The following is a 20,599-nucleotide window of genomic DNA, read 5'->3' as shown; positions in this document are numbered from 1 at the left end:
AAGCTCGCGAATTGTTCCACTTGTGTTTTTTATTTTTATTTTATTATTACATTTAGGTATAACCCTTTGCATATTATATAATTATGATTTATGTTCGATATGTTTAATTTATATATATATATATTATTACGTACGAAAAGTATTTTATTGAATAAATAAATAAATAATACAACAACAACGATAGTGAATATACATTTTCTTTAGAGTTTAGAGACTAAGCTTAAATAAATAAATAAATAAATAAATAAATTCTTATGTAGAGACCGACAGCTGTGGCCAAGCGCATACGATGCGTAAACAATATACGAAGTATTCTGCATGAATACACTTGCAGTGCAACATGTGAGTGTACAATAAATATTAAATAATCCTATTTAAGTAGTAGGTTATCAGAATTGACCAGCGGCTATAGCCATGATGTCCGGGTTGATGGTGGCACGTGGAGGCGAGTGGGTCGGAGAGTTGCTCCTCATCTGCGGTTGTCTCTGGTGTAATTTGCACCTGCAGTTGGTCACCACCTTTATGACATTATTGAACATGTTCCCATCTCGGCACTTAAGCTGGACGCGAACCATTTTCACGTCACCATCGTAGCACTGCAGAGCTTCCACCTATTTAGTAACACAGAAAGTATTGTGTAATATAAAATGTACCGGAACATTTTCATGAATTTTTAATTACTAAATAATTTGTGAATGTTCGACATTCACACGAGTTCAGTCAAAATTTTAATTTCAAATCCTCGTAGAAATACGTAGGTAGTTAAATATTATATAATTATAATATGATAGTTACATATTTCTATGAGTCTGTCTAGCTAATTTACATTTTATAGGGTAATAAATAATAATGCACATTTTAGTGTAGGTATACCTATTCAACATCGTCATAGCCCATAGGTTGGTACACACTTTTTTACGTATTCTACGATTTAGACTATAGTTTTTAACCCAAACGGAAAAGAAATTTATAGGTATTTACGATAGGGTTGCCATACGTCCCGGTACACCGGGACATGTCACCAGTTCATGACTTCGGTCCCGGTCGTCCCACTAGACCCTACAAAAGTCCCGGTTATGTGTAAATAATATTATTACCAATAATTATATTAAATTATGTTTTTATAAAAATTATATTTTTATTCTAAAACCATGAATTTCACGTTGAACACTCCTAATGTTATGGGAAATCCAGAGCTATTGAAACAGGTGAAAAAGTCAGAAAAATATAATATTTCAAAATAAATAAATAAATAATATTTCGTTAATCAAATGTATCTTCTAATTTATAGTCTTTCATAATTCAATACTATTATAATTGTATTCTATATACATATTTATATTCATTACACTGTGTTCTAAATTTTAATATTAAAAAAAAAAAAAGGTTCAAATTATTTTTGTAAATGTCCCGATCAGTACTTGAACTTTTATGGCAACCCTAATTTACGAGTATGTTCAATGATTTAATTAGGGTAAGAACGTAAACACTTCATGCAGACAACTTTGATAATTATGTTCAACAAATGTTTTTAATTGGGTTAGAAAATATGTCAAATGATGTTGCACAGTGGGGCGTAAGCGTAACATGTTTGGTTACGACGTTACGTAATCGAAAACGCAGGTGAAAATTTTAAACACGTTTGAGCGCGTTTATGAAAACACGAAAGACACGATTGGGCTGAAGAAGTCCGGAATATTATCGTCATTACCTAGGAAATATTAATAAATGCATCATTTGAAGAAAATAGTGGCCGTTATTTCCCATGGTCAATATCATATATTATACTGTCCGATTTGATCGGAAATATCTTTATAAAACAGTGATTGACGTTAGTAGTCGATCAAGATCAATTATTACGTCTTTGACTGTAACACAATGTAATATATAACCATCTCCAAGCTATACCCATGTATACCTGTGCGTTGTCTAGCGGAGAAGATCGATGTCTTTGACTCAACGAGTTGGCCGAAACCAGACAGCGGTCGGCGCATACAGCTTCCACCACGGGTTTGGTGGACACGCATTGTCCGTCGGTAATGTACTTGGTCGATTTCAAGTTGCAGTTCATGTCTGAAAATTATTGCACAGGTGTGATTAGAAAAAATCGAGTACCTACTTAATGGTTATTATTATTCATAGTAATAAAATATAAAAATGTAATATTGCAGTTATTATAATATATACAACGTATATATATGTATAGGTATAGTAGTTGTATGAAACGATCGGACTACCCGATTGGACCAGTCTGGACCCGGGACACTGTGAGCTAAAAACCACAATTATGGTAACTGTAGAGAAAAAGCGTTAATAAGCTGGCGTTATAAGCCGCGTCTTATTTCAATCGAATCCAATCTTAATCAATCTGCTTTGATTGAGTTTGGCCAATAAGATGCGTCTAAGGTAAAATCATTAAATATTTTCAAAGTGCATATTATTTACTATCAATATAAGTATTTAGTACGATTGTATTTTTCGATTTCTTCATAATAATAAGTAGGTACATAATATTATAAGCGAACCGTCTTCTGATCTCACATCCATTTGACATATTATTTATATTTAATATTAGAGCTGCAGTGAAACAATAATGCGTCTTTAAAGTTAAAATACCGATCATTGTTTCGCAACACGTACTATGTGATAGTCAGATTTTTTAGGGATATAGGTATTTTAAGATTCCCCAAACGATTCCCGCATAGCTGGAGAACAATTTATCCAAATTCCAAACGTAGGAGACATGAGTACCTACCTAATAAATCAGTAAATAATTGTTTTTTTCCACTGCAGACTACAGTGTGGCGAAACTATATTAAACATTAATACATTATATAATATAAATTATAATACCGGGAATGCCGCTATATTCGTTTCGTTGAGAAATTCCGTACGAAGTACAGACAGTCTGATCAATGTGAAAGCCCTTAGCCTAGAGCAGCGTTTCTCGATACTATGGTCATGACCACGTTCAAGGTCGTGATAATTGTGAATTGGGTCGCCAATCCGTATAACACACAAATAATAATATCGTAAATAACAATTATAATTAATGTTGTAGATGTGTGCCATGACGTTTAATTTTTTTTAAGTTAATTCAAAATTTAAAAACGTAGAACTATTCTCGCAAAACAAAAAGCCCACAGACGTTTTGAGGACAATTAATTACATTTTAAGATGTTTTTCTAACTGTCGTAAGTATTAGGACTTGGAGTAAAAGCACCGTTAAAAAAAATTCTTAATTAATATTTTGTTTAAAACTATTTTGTGTTTGATCACGGTAGTATGTTTGTCAATGTTAGACTAAACGGTCGAGTATCTATAACAATAATAATAAACTAGGTATTTTTAATAGATATGGACTTATATTGTTATCTTATTCTTAATTAACTAAAGATCTATTAATCTTGACTCTTGAGCCTTCGATGGACAGATATTTGTAAATTATAATAGCACGTCTTAAATTATACGTATGTAAATACTAAGACACGAGTATTGGAGAATGCAAAATAATTTTCCATGAATTATAAGTTGGGTAAAAAGTTTATAATAAGCATAATAGAAGTGGAAATTCGATAAACTAAGTAAAACAGGCTTAACACGTTTCCACCAAAAGTGTACCTTTCCCTTTTCCACCAATATCCGTTTCCACCAAATGAGATCCACCTAATTGTTTTTACCAAAACATATATATTAACTACTAAGCTTATATTAAAACCTTTAATTCAGTAATAAATAACTAATAAGTTTATTTAACAAACTAATGCTGGATTGAAAAAAGATATATTATTGTATACTTGCTATACCTATGTATATTGCACTCAATTATATAATTGTTTGATAATTTTTTTTTTCAAGTATATCCTACAATTAAAAAAAAAAATGTTAATAATTAAGATATACCATGGTAAATTGTTTTTTCATATTTTTGTATCCGACCATTTTTTAAAATAACATTTAACATTTTCTAACCTATGTTGTACATTAATGTTATATAATACTTTTACATTTATTGAATTAATAGTGAGCTAATGGTCCTCCATTATGCATGCAAGTATGCAACCAAGTATTAGTGGTCAATATCTTATTTGGTTGAAACGGATATTGTCGGAAAAAGGAAAGGTACACTTTTGGTAGAAAAGGAAAAGTCCACTTTTGGTGGAAACGTGCCTCGCCCAGTAAGACATTAAACAAATTCTCAGACTGTGAATCAACAGACGACAATGGTCGTTATGACTCTGTTAATTTTAAATATATATGTATAACAATGAATAGGTACATGTAAATTTATATTTAATGGGCTTACTTTTTCGCCTATCACAAACATTCAAAAAAAAAACTGCCCAGTCTTTAATTTTATGAATTTCAATAAATTTTTAATGTTTAGCGATTAAGCTTATAAGTCTTTATTTTGATTCAAATATCCCTTATCCTATAACTTTTCACGAACTGCAGAACTCTATATACAATGTACAATATACATACATTTTCATGCTTTTTATTTACTATTTTGAGTAATATTCTCCTTCCTACAAAAATTATAAGCTATTAATATACTTTTTCAATCGAACTTAACACAGGTGACTTGATTACAAAAAATAAATAACATATGTATCGTACTTGATTTATTAACTATTTTCCATGGGTTACCTATGTTCTATATTACTATATGGGTGTACATATTTACTAAATTAAATATATGTACTTTTGCAAAAAGCGGTGAGTATAACATTTACCATTTGTTTTTAAGTATATAATATGAAATAATAGTTTACCAAGTATGAACTATATAAATATATTAAAACTAAAAAACATGTTATTAATAAAAAAACCAAATTTAAAATTTAAAAAATCGACAAATTTTAATAGGTGTGTAACTAAAAATTGTCACCCAGTGACCCAGATGCTGAGTTTCGTCTTGATTATAACAAAGTATTAACGACATGCTCCCGTGTCTTATACTTCATATAAATTATTCATTAACCGGAAATTTCTAATTAACTGATTACTATCAAAAGTATTAAAATAGTAACTGTTAATCACCCATTGATCCCATATTATTTTAAAAAGTTGATTAATGAGTACAACTAACAAAATACATACTGGAAATTAAAGTGTATTAGCAGTTTTATTATAATTATTCAGGATTTTTTTTTTTGTATTTAGTACAAAATAATTTGAATTATGAACTAATATCTGGGCATGTGGCTATAATTATAGTGCACCTCCTTTAAACGATTTCTATCGGAACTGTGTAAATATTGTGAATGGTTATAGTACCTTGGTAATTGGTATACGATAATTTAGTTGTGTTAATCGGTGTTAAATGTTTTTTTAAACGATTTTCACTGTACCTATAAATTATAAAAACCAGTATTATAGAAACTACATTTTAAATTATAAATTTATACTATCAGACATCATTATTCTATTTTTGTAGAATATATCAGTTTATTCAATGTAATCCAAATATAATTTTCTTCGTGGTAAAAAAATAAATAAAATCCCAAAAAAAAGGGGTACACTTGCATGTGATATTAAATTTTAAAGCAATACAATTTTGGAGATAAATATTATATGATAAAAATCACAAAATATATTCAAAAACTATTCACTAATGTCGAGTGTGAGTGTGAACTTTAGTTTGAGTATAAACAATTGTTGAAAATATATTATAATTCCGTGATAGTAATAGTACTAAAAATAAAATACTCGTATAGTGAAGAATAAAAAAGTAGGTATTATTAATAAAACAGATTTTGATCACCGACGGAAGAACGATAGGTCATAAAAAAATATATTTTAAGTAAAATACCTATAAGATCGTAAGTTCAATACCTATTTGAGCAATATTTAAAAAAAAGAAATATTATCATTTAGCAGTTTATATTTGGTTAACGTATTGTGTTTGCATACCTTCCTAAATTTTGTATTACTCGCCATCTGAAAAATCCGAAAAGATTAAAATGTCATGTTATTCAGGAGCTGCCTTGGGTGTACTTTAGAAATGGGGAGGTCTTAGGGATGTAAACAGATTTTTCACATTTGCCGAGACATTAAAAAGAACCCAATAAAAAAATCGAGGTCCAGTGTAGGTACCTAATTATTTATTCGAATTTTGTAAGCAGCAGATCAACGCTTTCTCCCAATAAGTATAATAAATAATTCAAAAACGCCGACGTATTTGATGGATCGTAAACACAGAAGAGATCTTGCGGCGGATAAGTTTTATTTTTATTTTGTGGACTATAATACACATTACACATTAATATATTATATAGGTATTTAATATTCTGCATTGCAGGTAAATCAAGTTCATACGAAAAAAAACGTGAAATAATAAAATTTATAAATTTACATAAAATATGATTTATATACAGAGCTAACGGGTTGTGTACAATGTACATGCATGATCAATGAATTTGTGAGTAACCGTCTGCGTATGAAAAATGATACTGTATAGGACCTGATATGATGAGCAGATACCGCTGCAGGTTGTTTTGAACTCATATGCATACAGGTAAGTAATATAATATAAACAGAAATTATAAATCTCGTGATAAGATTGTGTTTTTATTTCACGTGCAGAAGTACGTATCAGACGAGTGAAAACTAGGTGAACCAGTTCTATGATACAAAAGCATTATAAGAACGCTACAATATCGTTGTCGGCACTTGACAGCGGTGCGTCTAAATATCCGGTTTAATCCCGGGATATAAGAAAAATATAAAAATATTTTAAGATGTTAATTGGTAAGTAATAAGTAGGTATATCATGTTATGTACACGCACAGGCACAGGTTCGGAGACGACAAGCAATTAACGCAGGTACGTGTGTTATAATTTCGGGGGTGTAAAACCACATGCTTACTGCATAGCCTGACATTTTTAGGCCTTACAATCGAATAATTTTCTTTATTGTTGCTCCCGTAACACTCTTCACTATAGAGATCTGCGTGTAGTGTTGACATTTTTTCTAGTATGAACTGGCACTCTGCAAATCTAACCTCCGTCGGTCACCTGGTTAGTAATGCCTATAGACTATTCTGTTCTTAATTTTAAATTTATTTAATTTTATTTAATTTTACGGGCTTAGCTCTTTAACAAAATGCAAACATATATAAAGTATAAACTATCTTATAATAACATCAATTAAATAGAATTATTAAATGAATAAACGTATAATTATTCCATAAAATTATCATATTATTATTTAAGTGTTTATCACATTTGAACAATATTTTTGAAAATAATAATAAATATTGAAGTACTACTGGTCGGTCTGGTCATACCACATTGATAGAAAGGTAAAAAATAAAAGGTCATCATGTGGAAATTGAACACGAATGTTGTGAGCATGGTTTCTTTTCGTGGATACTTTCTGGGTTAAAAGCTCATAGCCAACAATATATTACGTTTTCTTGCAGCTAAAATTTATCGACATTTCGACCATGTACTCGTATACATATTAAATTATATAATATTTCCGGGAATGTGCTGTGACGTGAGTATAAGATATCTTTTTTAAATATGCATACACGTGGTGGCTATAAAGAATGTCACATAGGTGTGTGCACGGGTGCAGCAGAAGCCAGAAGGTTCGTGTGAAATCTGAAACATTTTTTTGGACTATTTATTGGCTTGTGACCTTGTGGGCCGTGGCGTTGCAAGTTATACCGCGTTTTAAGTCGGTGGCTGGCTGACCGGGGCAATTCATTATTTTTGTGATAGACAAGTAGATAAAACAAAAATGGACGCCTATGTAAGACACGCGTAAACACGTTATATAGTAGATAGAGTGAACGAATTAACTGTCATATTGTACGGATGTGTAAACAGGTAAACATTTATATTTTATAATTTGATGAAATAATTTAAATGTGTTGATAAACGTGCACAAATTATAGATATATTATTTTTAATAAAATTACTAATTTTATGATTTTATATGTTATACGCATACATTTCGGGTTTAGCAAATATTAAGACTACATTTAATCGCTCAGAAGAACAGCTATTGCATTACATTTTAATTGCACTCCCGTTTATATAAAGTGTGTCAATAAAATTTCAATCGTCACCTATATAATTGTTCCGTTAACGTAAACCGATGTTATATAACTATAAAGCTATCTACAGTTAACTCAATTTATTTTTACTATTTTTCACAGAATTGAGCTAGAAAGTATATGCATTGTAATAAATATTCATTTATTTAAATACTTTTTCACCTGATTTTATAATTAAAAATGTTAATAATATGTTTTTACATATTAATTATTTACATTTATTGCAAATTACAATAAAATCCATTTCCCAATTGTCAACTATCTACTTGACAGACTAAAGTACCGTAAAAAATGTTGTTTTCGGCTGTGCCTCGCTTAGGTCAAGACTGGTTCGATGAGAGAGGTAACTAACAGGCATAGTAGTTACAATGAATATGTGTAAATAATCAATAAGTCATGTTGAAATACGGTATATTTTACTTATTTTTTTGTATTACATCGTTTTATACAATTTTCTATACCTTATATTTTACGTGCATTGAACTTTTTAGGTACCTTCAGTACCATGAGTTTTTAAATTTCAAATATATTAAAATATAATTTTGTACTACCTATATTAATTTTCTAAATATTTTCTACGAAAAGAATTTATTGTTTCATTTGGAAAATTTCATAATAAAACCAAATTTGGACTTGATTAACTCCCGCCCGTCATGCTACATTTGGGTTTAAGTTTTGATTTAAAGGGTACTTAGAGTTTTTTAAGTTGTTTAAAAGTCTTTATCAAATTGTATAGGTACCATTGTATAAAATAATTATATAGATACAACTTTCTACGGCATGTTTCGGTGTATAATAACACATACCTAAAATAATTGTATTTAATAAATATTATTTTATCCAAATTAACATCATTAAGTATACAATTTCCGGCGCTAACATATCGTTTGTATTGAACTGTCATGATCAGGATATCACACGATCTCTATGTGCTGTTTTTAAAATGTAGATAGGTATCTAGCGTGTAAACTATACATGGTATATCAAATATAATAATTTACTGTCAATTTACTAGAAAACACTGTTGTAATAATCTAAGAGGACGCTACACCCACATCACATGTCTTATAAATGCGTAACATGGCTAATTGTACTTTCTGATTAATCCATGTATACCTATAGGTTTTTGTTAACCTAACCTAATCTGACTTTCAAATAACTTAGGTATCTATACAAATCGCACATTAGAAAAAAGTTTATTTTAAAATTATTTTTATCTCTAGATCAACCGCCTTTTTATAAAAATATTTTCCTTAATTCGGGTTATGGTGGTAATAAATCATATGGATATTCATAAGGACGGTATGATAAAATCTTGTAAATTTAGGAGTACAGAACTAACATTTTAGAGGTCATCAAAAAATTGTCAATCTGTTTTATTTTATTTAATACTTACTACTAGTTTACTAGTTACTATAGGAATCTAGGTTAGGTGATGAATTATTACCCCTCCCTCAAGTTTATATAGGGGACAACATTATAAAAGAAAAAAATGTTCAAAATAGTATTAAATATTAATACATAATATCTGAACTAAATAATATCAAAATACAATCAATTTCGATACTGTGTTATACCATACTGTTCAAAAAATGTATATGAAACTTTTCCAATATTATTGCAAGTTAACTGAAAACATATTTCCTGCCACAAATCAGATAGTACATCGTGTCATAGTATATGCATTAAAACTCAAGATACATAATAAATTAATATAATAACTGCACTGTTCCCAAAATCGGATTTTTAATTACATTTCCGCGTGTGGCGTCATATAGTAAGAGTTCCTAGTGTAGCTATTATATTATTACCATTATTTAGGTACGTATATAAAGCCTTAGATATAGTTAGGTACTATATGCCGGACGTTCGGACTCACCTGTTTGTACATCGAAACTGTCATCCGCCTTTTGTTGGTTAGAGTTGAGATACGAGTCGATGATTTCGTCCATGGTGGAGGGCGTCTTCGGATTGATCTCATCTTGCTGTTTGGACTTGATCATGTCACGCAGGAGTGATTTCAACACTTCCTTGGGGTTTAGATCACCCATCACGTACTCCGGGGCACCGGATTCTGTTTGGGGAGACCTCAGGGACGAAACGCTGGCGGGTTGACTCTGGGGTGAAAAATTCGAGGGTGGGCCGTTGAAATACTCCTTGGGTAATGGTTCCGACACTGGTCGCTGAGTTCGGACCGATCCGAGCTGCTGCGGCGCTTTCGCGTCATATTTCTCGTATTTGACAGCCGCGGCCGGCCACTCGGTGGCCTGATAGAACTCGCGGTATTGCTGGGGGCCTTTGGCACCGTTAAACTGTCCCACCATCGGTTCAGTGAGTACGTATTTCAACGGTTCTCCTCTTTTTGGTAGACCATCATGCCTCGGCGCATTTTCGTTGAACGACGGTGCTGACTGCAGGTGGTCGTACTTGTGCGGATTTTCGACATCCCGTTTTTGGGAAATCATGGATGTGCGGTCCGATCTGTCTTGTTCGTTACTGTTACCGCGGTCGTGTACGACGCCCGGTTTCACATCGCCCGGCACATATTCTTCCACCTTGTACGTGACCGGTTTCACGAATCCATAATTGCTCAATTTTGGGACGGCCGTCCCGGAGGTTACCCGGTGCGGGAGCTGTTGGTTGTTCTTGCTCGAACTCCGTCTGTTATCGACAATGCTGTTCGTGTCGACGGCGGCGTTGGGTGATTTGTACGGCGTGAATATCGGTGGAACTATTGGCCGGAACGAGTCTTCTTGCTGCGCGTGATCGCGTAGCATTTGCTGTTGCTGATGCTGGACTCCGCCGTCCAAGACGTGTTTAGGTACCAGCACGGTCGCGAACGGTTTCGACGACGCTACTACGGTAGAATCTGCCTTGGTGTTTACCGCGAACGCGGTCGAATTTCGCTGATTGGTGAATTGGGGTGGCATTTGTGCGGTGGCGGTGGCAGTGGAGTGAAGCGACGACTGAGCCGCCTGGTTTTGTGCCTTCAAAATTCGTCTGATTTTCGTGCCGTTGAATTTTGTCTTGATTCTCGATTGTTCTTCGGTGACCGTCGGCGATCCCCGGAAGTCCACCGTCGAAGTCGCGTACTTGACTTCGGCCCCGGACCTCGGTACTGAATAAACGGGCGACTTGTGAGACGAGTCTTTGGTGTCAGCGGATACGGCGACGTTCCTAGCGGTCACGATGTATGTAGACGGCGTTACGGGAGTTGTCACAGTAGAAGTGTCCTGCAGCGGTTTCCTCTTGGTCGCCGAGGTGAAGAACATTCGCACGACGTCCGTCGGCATTTCCGTCGTCCTCGATGGCTGCTGCTGTTCCGCGTTCAGATTGACTCCTCCAAAGTCCCTGACGTTCGACAAGTTGGCGTATACCTGCGCCGGATACACCGGATACGTCTTATGCAACGTGGCATGGTTCTGCGACGTTTCGTTGCTGACGGACGCTGTCCGGTGATTTTTATACTGCACTTCGTCGATCTTCCTACTCTCCCCAGCACAGCTACCGACGGCGAAACCGGAAACCACTACGATCCAAAATGTAATTACTCTGAAACACACAGTGGGCGTGATCAATGATTTCTCAAAACCATAGGTATAAAAAAAAGCAATACAATTATTTTAACAATATTTTATTAAAATAATAAATCACAAATCGAAACACTGCGAACAGCAAACTTCACCTGCAGTGGGTTTCAGTATCATAATATAGATACATAATGAGTTACCTATAATACTAATTATTGTCTTCAAAAATGCAAGTGTATCCAATAATTTTATTTATTTTTTGATGTTTTCATTCATTATCATATATAGTCCGTAAAAGATACTATAAGTATATTGATATAATATTTTGTATACAGAGTGAATACCAAGCATGTTCACCATCTTTTTTTTCCTTTGTGATGAATTCATCTAATTATGATTTTTGGAATTTTTATATACATTTATATACCATATTTTCAGCATCTTGAGATTTTTTGTTTTACTTATGGAAAGTGTCCTGTAACATATAAACTTATTTGTTTTCTAACGAGTACCCTCTCCTCTCCTACTATTTTACTGTAAATTGTGAAGCGGATAACTTTTTTGAAAATTTCTATGTAATTTTGCTGTAGGTACTTAATTTAATATTCAAACCTGTATAGTTTTTGTTGTATCATGCATAAATATACACATTATTAATATTAAGAATATTAACTAGGTTAAGTAAACATGTATGCAGCAATATTTAGGATTAAGTTTTAGTCAGTAAGTCTTAGCAGATGTAGAAAAACCAAACTAGGTTAAGCGATAATATTTAAGTCATAGTACGAAACAAATGTGGGGTCAGTCGTCAGTGGTAGTGATCGTATGACTCGATTACCACCAGACACCAGTGTTTATTAAATTTGCTTATAATATTATTTGTTCGTTTATTGTATACGTCGAAGTGATCGGTGTTTAGGACATTTCTTAGTTGTTAAAATGTTTGTTCTAAGGATAGTAGTTTTTAAAATAATCTTGCAAAATTATAAAATAGATGTTATTTTAGATCCAGTTGGTAGGTATTTAAAACTTGGAATATTTTAACAAATTATAAATATTAAATACTACAATTTTCAAATTACCATAGCCCACATATTGTCTTTTAAGCCCATCATCATGCACCTATAATTCTTAGTACACAAAGTCAAATAACTCTAAAATTGCTAGCTCGAATTTTGATTTTGATATGTTAACATTTTCAGAAAAAATATCCACTAAATATTTTAGAGTAGAGAAGGAAAGTTCTAATTTTAAAAACAGGTGCTCCACAGGTCAGTCCTTAGTAGTACAAAAAAATCACAATAATTTAAAATATGGTCTGTAAGTATACTTAAAAGTTCTAAAAATCAGATTTTGAATAAAATACGTAATTGAATAAAAAGGTGAGCGACTGCTTGGTGAATTACTCTGTATAAACCATATATACCTATATGTAAATCATATGTGAAATAAAACTGTTTTAAAATATATGATTATCTTGTATTTTTTTTTCTTCCTTTATCTACTTTTATATTATTGTGCCTACCTTTTAGATATGTATATCTATTACCTACCATATACGTACATTTACTGGTTGAAACCATCTCATGTTCAGACAACCGTCTAGGTTACAGTGTCAATGTCAATGTGTTTTTTTTATAAATGTCTTAATATCGCAGCTGCATCCTTTATTATATTATTTTCAATATAGTGTAAAAGTTAAAAACCAAGAAAACCATAACCATTATCCGCTGAAAACTACTTTCCCGCTGTGCATACATAATCCTAAAACCAATCCTGTTTTGCCTCAAATCCATGATTTGTCAACTTTGTAGTTGTAGCTCTACGCACTTTCATTATAATTCATTCGATACCCTAAACGTTTTTATTTATCGTTCCACTTTTTGATAAGTGAGGTACAACATAACAACATTACTTCATATAATATATATATCACATTTCACTTTCATATCATATTAATTTAAACTTTTCTCTCGTGTAGCGTTCTTACTACATTTTTCGATAAAAATTTATCGTATGCAAACAAATTCTTTAATAATTACAGTCTCATTAAGTTGAACAGGTTTAATTATATTAGAGAACCTGAAGTATTTTGAGATTAACATATTTTTTTTTAATTATATAGAAAAATTAAATTAGATTAGAATAAAAAATTATCATAGATATTATTCATTATTCTATTTTGAAAAATATTGAAACGATTATATATAAGACGAGTGTCGAGTAGAAAGGACAGAAAATATTTATAAATAATATATGTATAACGATAACAGTACTATAATTGTTTATTAATGTCACTTCTAGATGATTATACTATTTATACATAATATTATAAACAAGGTTTTATTTGGAATATAATAGTGCGCGTGTAAGTACCAACCAGGATTCGAATTTCAATGCATTTGTATATTTTTTTGATTGCTTAATTCCAAGCTACAAAAGTGTTTCGTGTGCATACTTTATAAACAAAACATTTTTTAAGACATTTTTTTCCAGATTTCGTTGAGGTTTTTTGGACCATTTAATTTTTTACCCATTTCCAGGAATAAAAAAAAATCGTCTTAAATTTAATTAGGCAACTATACATAAAAATATGTATTTTTCATTTTGTACTAAGTAGAAGTGTACCTATAACATGTCGTTATCTAATTTTAAAATGACATGCATTTTGGGTTTATTGGTCGATTACATAAAGAACTTTTTCAATTGCCAAGACTTATCCACACCCTTCGTTGCTGATGTGGTATAACTGTAATATTATACAAGATTTCATTTTCGCTTCCTAAATCATAGAAATTCACATATAAATAACATCTCCTAGTTCATGTCTGGCGACCACCTCAAACTGAGTAAATTAAGCGTAAATGATGCAAAGACCTTTTGACGCTACCCGATGATACTTACAAGCAAGCTTTTGAAATATTAATTGTAAAAATAAATTTACAGATTGTATTTTGCTAAATAAAAATAAAAATTTTAATTTATCAATTCAACACGGATATTTATATGAATATTTCTATTGTATTAACGTTGATTGGTAGTAATATAGAAAAATTACTATAATTCAAAAATGTCTTTTTTAAATTTTTAAAGAATTGGAATCCTAGTTGTATAAGTATAACTAATTAGCTATAACATAAAATAATATATTTTCACAGTAACCAGTAAGTAGTAACCTATGTGGATCGTATCAATTTAATTACCTAAATATTCGGTTTAAAAAATTAGAACATATAAAATAGAGGTAGACATTTAAAAAAAAAAAGTGTGGAAGTAGGTAAACACAGAAACAACAGAAAGGTAAGTGTCGAGTGCATCTCTTCATTAATTAGGTTACGATGTTTACCGAACAATTGTAAGAAATAATACAATTTTAAACAAAATAAAACAACGCTTTGAGAATAAATTAAAAACGTTAAAAGTTAAAATGTATTACTGAAATATGATTTTTTATAACTATTTACTAATTTTTACATAAAAAACCCAAAATGTCTATAGGTTATACATAGTACGTAGGTACCTATATTATTTTGGTCATGCAAATTCAAAATAATAAACTAGTCATTTTTGTTTTCTATTTTTAAAAATCTGAAATAAAAATTTTAAATAGATAATTTATATTAATTTACACATCATAAATAGGCAGGTAAATATAAAAATAATACGTGGGTAGTACTGGACAAGTACAAATAAACCCGCGGTCACTGGGGTGTCTATATATGTACATAAATTATTAACAATAATATTAGATGATATTAACACAACTTTAAAATTATTTGACTTCATGGAAATAATAAATTTTTAATGAATTTTAAGTGGTTTACTTAATAACAGTTGTAGAGTATGGTATTAATTAATAGTTTTAATCTAAATTAATGAAAAAAACGTTTCATTAGTCAATATAGGTACCTATTCAACTTACTATAGAAATATGTAATAGTAGATGTGAACAATTTTTATATTTACCTCATTTTTGTAATAAAACAATCAAGTTGGCTTTTAATATGAACTGTATAACGAATTAATATCCGTTAATAAAATAAATAATTACTTTCTTTAATCACAAACAAACATAGTAATTTCAAAACGAAAAAAATACTTCACTCCAGATGTGAGAACATCAGTAGACTGCCTCAGTGCTGAGACTAGGTATGAGTTGTTTATTTTGGACCAACGGTAGTGACCAGTTTCCGGGCTTGGTCTAATTCCGCAAAACTGGTTGCTCCTCGACAAGTGATTTCATATAAACCTGTCGCGCAGGTTGTATTTCCCTTTTGCGCCGGTCGCAAAATAGAAGATACAAAAACGGATCTGATTTAGAAACTTATCGCGATTCGCCATGCTATTTTGGCAACTTGTACCCACATATGACTGAAGATAGAAAACCTACAGAGAAATTAAATTCAGTCAAAAATTAAATACAACGTGGACGCATATCAAGCAACCAGAAACCAAATGTTCGTGTAAAGTTAAGTTATAACTTTATAAGACTATTTATAAAAGTACCACGTAAAAATGAATTTATAAATTTACAAGTAGGCATATATAATTTACTCATATCACTTTATCAGTGAACAATTCTGAATACATCGGCATTCAGAAGTATAGAATAAGGTACTACTTCAGTACTTTGCTTCGAACGTGATTTTCACAACAAAAAGTTTCCATACTAATGGGTCTCAGTTTATGTCTTCGGTGTCACAGTGAGTAGTAAGATGTAAGAAACATTAATTATAATACTGAAATCGTTGAAACCCATCCTGGTATAAAGTATGTATTATTATTGATAATTTTATATTTAGCGAATTTAGAATAAAATTTAATATTTAATATTGACAACACAATATTTTTCGTTGTACCTACTAATCATAACAACAAAAATGTCTCACAATTTAAAATTCTAAATGTTGATTAATGGAGACCATAATCACTAAATTCTATAAGAGGAAACTGTTACAGAACAAAAAGTAATGTCAGTATTGAAAATGAAGACAACAGATTTAATTGCGAAACTAAATAAACCTATAATAATTGTCAAGAATCACGTCATGATCTCGATCATTTTGAGCATTTATTTCGTAAAAGTATGTATGAAGCTCAGGGAAAATTATTTCCTAAGGTACCAAAGTCTTTGGTAGAAGCAAAACCGTGTAAAGTAAAGCTGAAGGTGAGCAATTTTGTTTCATAGAATCTACCGATAGTATTCCTATTTTTATGACTGCTAGAAAATTCTCAATTTTAAATAATGCAAAACATGTATAGTTTTTAATGTTTTTATACGGGCCTAACTATTTCCTACAAATGTATACATGCCACATTGTATACTACCAAAAAGTAAGAGGTAAATAACTTCTAGAAAAAAAGGTCCTTGGTGAAAAAGTCTGGTACATATAATTACTAATTAGGTAAAAGGAAAAATATGATGTGATACACAATCAAACTTAAAATTAGTATTGATATAAATTATAACTAAATGATTTACCTGACGAAATTAATAAATAATCTTGTAGGTACCAATATCGGAAATATATTCGCAAAAGATATTGGTTAATATATTATTTTTAACATTGTTATACATACGCATATACCTATACAGGAATTTTTTTTTTTAAATATATTATTTTTTGACGAAAGTTCATTAAATTGATAATTCATAATACCTACTAGATAAACATTATAATTATTGAATTTTTTTTTTTTTAAATATTGTTATACATATATTATATAATTATTAATGCTACTATAAGTACCTAATTATAATCATTACATTTTTTTTTTAAATACATTTCTTTAAATATTGTTACATATATGTATATAGTTTTTTTTTTACCTCGGGATTTTTATAGGCTAATTATGATTTGTCTGCTGTAGATTTTTTTCCTAGGACTTTTTAACCACGATTTGTATACATACATAGATTTTATCTATCAGTTATAATAATATATGTAATAAATTGGTGGATACAATTTTTTTGAAATTATATGTTTTTTTTATAATATAATGCAAAACAGTATAACAACGTACAGTAATGTCAAATTAAATTTTGTTTTCATATAATACCAATTATAATATTGATAAAATATTTACGATAAGGTTGGAGCAGTGGTTGGGGAACTCTTGGTCTATAGAATTTTTTTTTAACTTCCAGTCATGAGAACACATAAGTAATTTGTATTTAATTTTAAAAGTATTAAAATATGTTTGTCATGTCTTATCTACCTTTACAAAATGATTTGCTAAATTTCGTGCATTTTTAATGTGCCTAAAGGTGACGTTGGATACAAAATAAAAATAAATAAAATGTTGAGTCGGAGCCCTTTAATAAGGGGTGAAAATTCAGGCTATTTCTTGATACACATGGAGTGATGTGTAATTACGTACGGAAAAATAAAATCAAACCATTTACCTAAATAATAAAAATTTCTGTGGAAGTTTATATTATAGCATTTTCAACATACAGTATAATTTTCAAAATATTTCGACTCTTTTTGGGCTATATATATATTATATCTATAGACATTTGAAATTTTGGAGTTTTTTTTTCTTTGATAATTGTGATACAATTCGAGTCTAAATCTACGGACAATTGAAAACACGATTCTCCATAAGTAGGGCACAACTTATATGTAAATCCATATTTTTACTGTGACTTGATAAATTCGTTTCACGTGATTTTCAATTAAATGAGCTATACCCACTTGATTTTACATGTTTATATTTCTCAATAATTCCGGTTTTTCTCGCATATATGGACTCTTTTGAAATATATTAAGAATAATAAAAGTATAATTGTTAACTCATTTCTAGATAACAATATAACATTTTATTAGATAGAATACCAAATATATGTTATCGAAGTATTCAAGTATTAATTAATTTTGATTTTTGATTTTCAAAAAGTCGACGACGAGCGTCGTATTATAGTGCATATTTCGTGGATTGTTGGTTTTTGTAATTACGTGTTGAGTAGAACAATTACCTGTTATAAGATTTGTTCGGATTCGGATATTATAACTTAGGTCAATAATTAAAGAAAATATGGTATTGTCACAGGCGGGGGGGGGGGGGCTTAAGGGTTCAGACTTCCTCCGAAATTTGTTAATTAATTATAACAATATTGGTTGATCCCGTGTACAGTAGAAAAGTTTAAGACACACTTTTATGCTGTATATATATAAAATAAAGCACTTTATTTTAGCAAAGAAAAACACAATTTTTCAGAAATAATAAAAGGTAATAGTACTGGTATGTTATAGCCCCGTCACCCATATAACAATAAATACATCGTATAAATATAAAATAATGATATTAATCTAATAATTTGATGATAGGTATATTGATATAATATTTAAAAAAATAAAATTGAAAAATGGAATAATAATACTACTTTTAAAACAATGATAAATTTAAAAATATATATACAAATGTTTATAATGTTAAAAATTATGATTTCTAGAAGTAATGGTAGGTATTTTCCTTCGAATTATAAACATTATAATATCAATAAATAAACTCATTATTTTATATTTATATGATGTATTTATTGTTATATGGATGGCGGAGCTATAACAAACCAGTAGGTACCTAATAAAATAATATCATTATACTGCATGTAATAATATAAATATCAAACAATATAATAACGAAACAAATAGTGGTCGGTCATCAGGTATTTAACATTTTTAATGTAGTCCGCTTGTTGAAAAAGGTTGAAGACCCCTACTGTTGTAGATGTATTCAATCAGAATGAGTTTGATAAATTTTGTCAGCATTTTAACTTCAAAAGCTTGTAAAGAAATCATTCCTATGTATTTCCGATATTCTTTAATTGTTATACTTATGAACAATTTGTAAGGATTTTCGTATTACGTTTTCAAATTTTTTGGTCAAGTAAAATTATTTTTACAGACATTTTTAGAAAAAGAAATTTAAATCTTCAAGTAACCAAAAAAATTCTCTTTTTTCTTCATTTTACTCATTTTACTATCCACATAGGATATATGTGGAATACGAATACTTGTGGAGTTATAGGTACATAACACAATTAATTTCGATAGGAGACATCAAGACAATTACATTTAGTTGGCTAGTATACCTATTAACATTGTAGTTTAAATTCCCTCTCATCCTCAATTTTTAATCAACATCACACTTTTTTTGTCAAATCAATTAACCATAATGTACAGTTCTTCAGTTTTTAATAAATGGCCAACTAAAAAATTAATAAAACAATTTTTTTGTTTTGGGGGGGGGGGGGTCATATGACTTTCCTACTCTCCCCTCCCACTAGGTGCGCCCCCGGCTATAATGATAGGTAACATCGTTTTTCTATGAATTGCTGGTGGTACCTCATTTAGTGGTTAACTCCGGACAATCGTGAACTTTAACTTTAACTAAACTATGACAAATATATAATTTTTATAAAATGTATAATAACTTAATAATTTATAATTGAATTTATTTATTTATTTTATTAGTTTTGGTAATATCTTATTGCTATTCTTATAGCTGTATTGACATTTTTTACAACATTTAAGATTCATTATATTCAGAAATATTCGAAAAAAAATTTTGAATTCGGTCCGGAGTTACATCATTTTACGGTACCAGGTATATATTATTTTAAACACAAAATAAAACTTTATTTGCATAAAATTCTAATAAAATAATGAGTATACTCACAGATAGCTGTTATTTGTTTTTAATTGAAACGAGGGGGTGTGGTACATCACGTCATACAGTTAATCATTTGGAGTATTCCCGTTTCCCATTTCCTCCCGATAATGTCCGATAATGCCCGACTTCATCAGTACATCACTGACACCATAGACTTATTGGCTATTATTTAATATTATGGTTCATGATGACAATTGCCATTGGTCTCTGATAGGCCGGTAATCGGTGTATGTGTCGGACATTTTTGCCGGGCGTCTTCCGATCTTCGGTAGCCGGACTCCCGCGGGCCTTCACCCACACGCGCGCGGGCCAACGAGTCTTCGC

At 30.6% G+C, this 20,599-nt stretch overlaps 1 protein-coding gene across 2 annotated transcripts; it reads right to left on the bottom strand.

The window, feature by feature from the left end:
• Window positions 1-187: 187 nt before the first annotated feature.
• On the bottom strand, window positions 188-20,511 carry LOC111026992. Of its 2 annotated transcripts, none has more exons than XM_022305187.1 (4): window positions 20,282-20,511; window positions 9,949-11,621; window positions 1,919-2,073; window positions 188-611 (listed from the first exon to the last, which is right to left on the bottom strand). In XM_022305187.1, exons 1-4 carry the CDS (start codon window positions 20,326-20,328, stop codon window positions 390-392), a joined length of 2,097 nt encoding a protein of 698 aa, XP_022160879.1. In that variant the 5' UTR covers window positions 20,329-20,511; the 3' UTR covers window positions 188-389. The 2 variants fall into 2 exon arrangements, with proteins under 2 accessions (XP_022160879.1, XP_022160880.1); XM_022305188.1 differs by lacking the exon at window positions 20,282-20,511 and adding an exon at window positions 15,566-15,778.
• Between the last annotated feature and the right edge of the window lie 88 nt (window positions 20,512-20,599).

The sequence above is a fragment of the Myzus persicae genome, unplaced genomic scaffold (assembly GCF_001856785.1).
Source record: "Myzus persicae strain clone G006 unplaced genomic scaffold, MPER_G0061.0, whole genome shotgun sequence".
Lineage (NCBI taxonomy): Eukaryota > Metazoa > Arthropoda > Insecta > Hemiptera > Aphididae > Myzus > Myzus persicae.
Note: the sequence above shows the minus strand (reverse complement) of the source record. Positions and strands in the feature narration are given on the sequence as shown.

What these genes read in the sequence shown, in the direction of transcription:
- LOC111026992 (XM_022305187.1), bottom strand. Translation starts at nt 20,328, where the DNA reads ATGTACCACACCCCCTCGTTTCAATTAAAAACAAATAACAGCTATCT. An exon ending in AAAACAAATAACAGCTATCT is followed by an intron (nt 11,622 to 20,281) that starts GTGAGTATACTC and finishes TGTGTGTTTCAG; the next exon opens with AGTAATTACATTTTGGATCG. An exon ending in CTCCGCTAGACAACGCACAG is followed by an intron (nt 612 to 1,918) that starts GTATACATGGGT and finishes GTTACTAAATAG; the next exon opens with GTGGAAGCTCTGCAGTGCTA.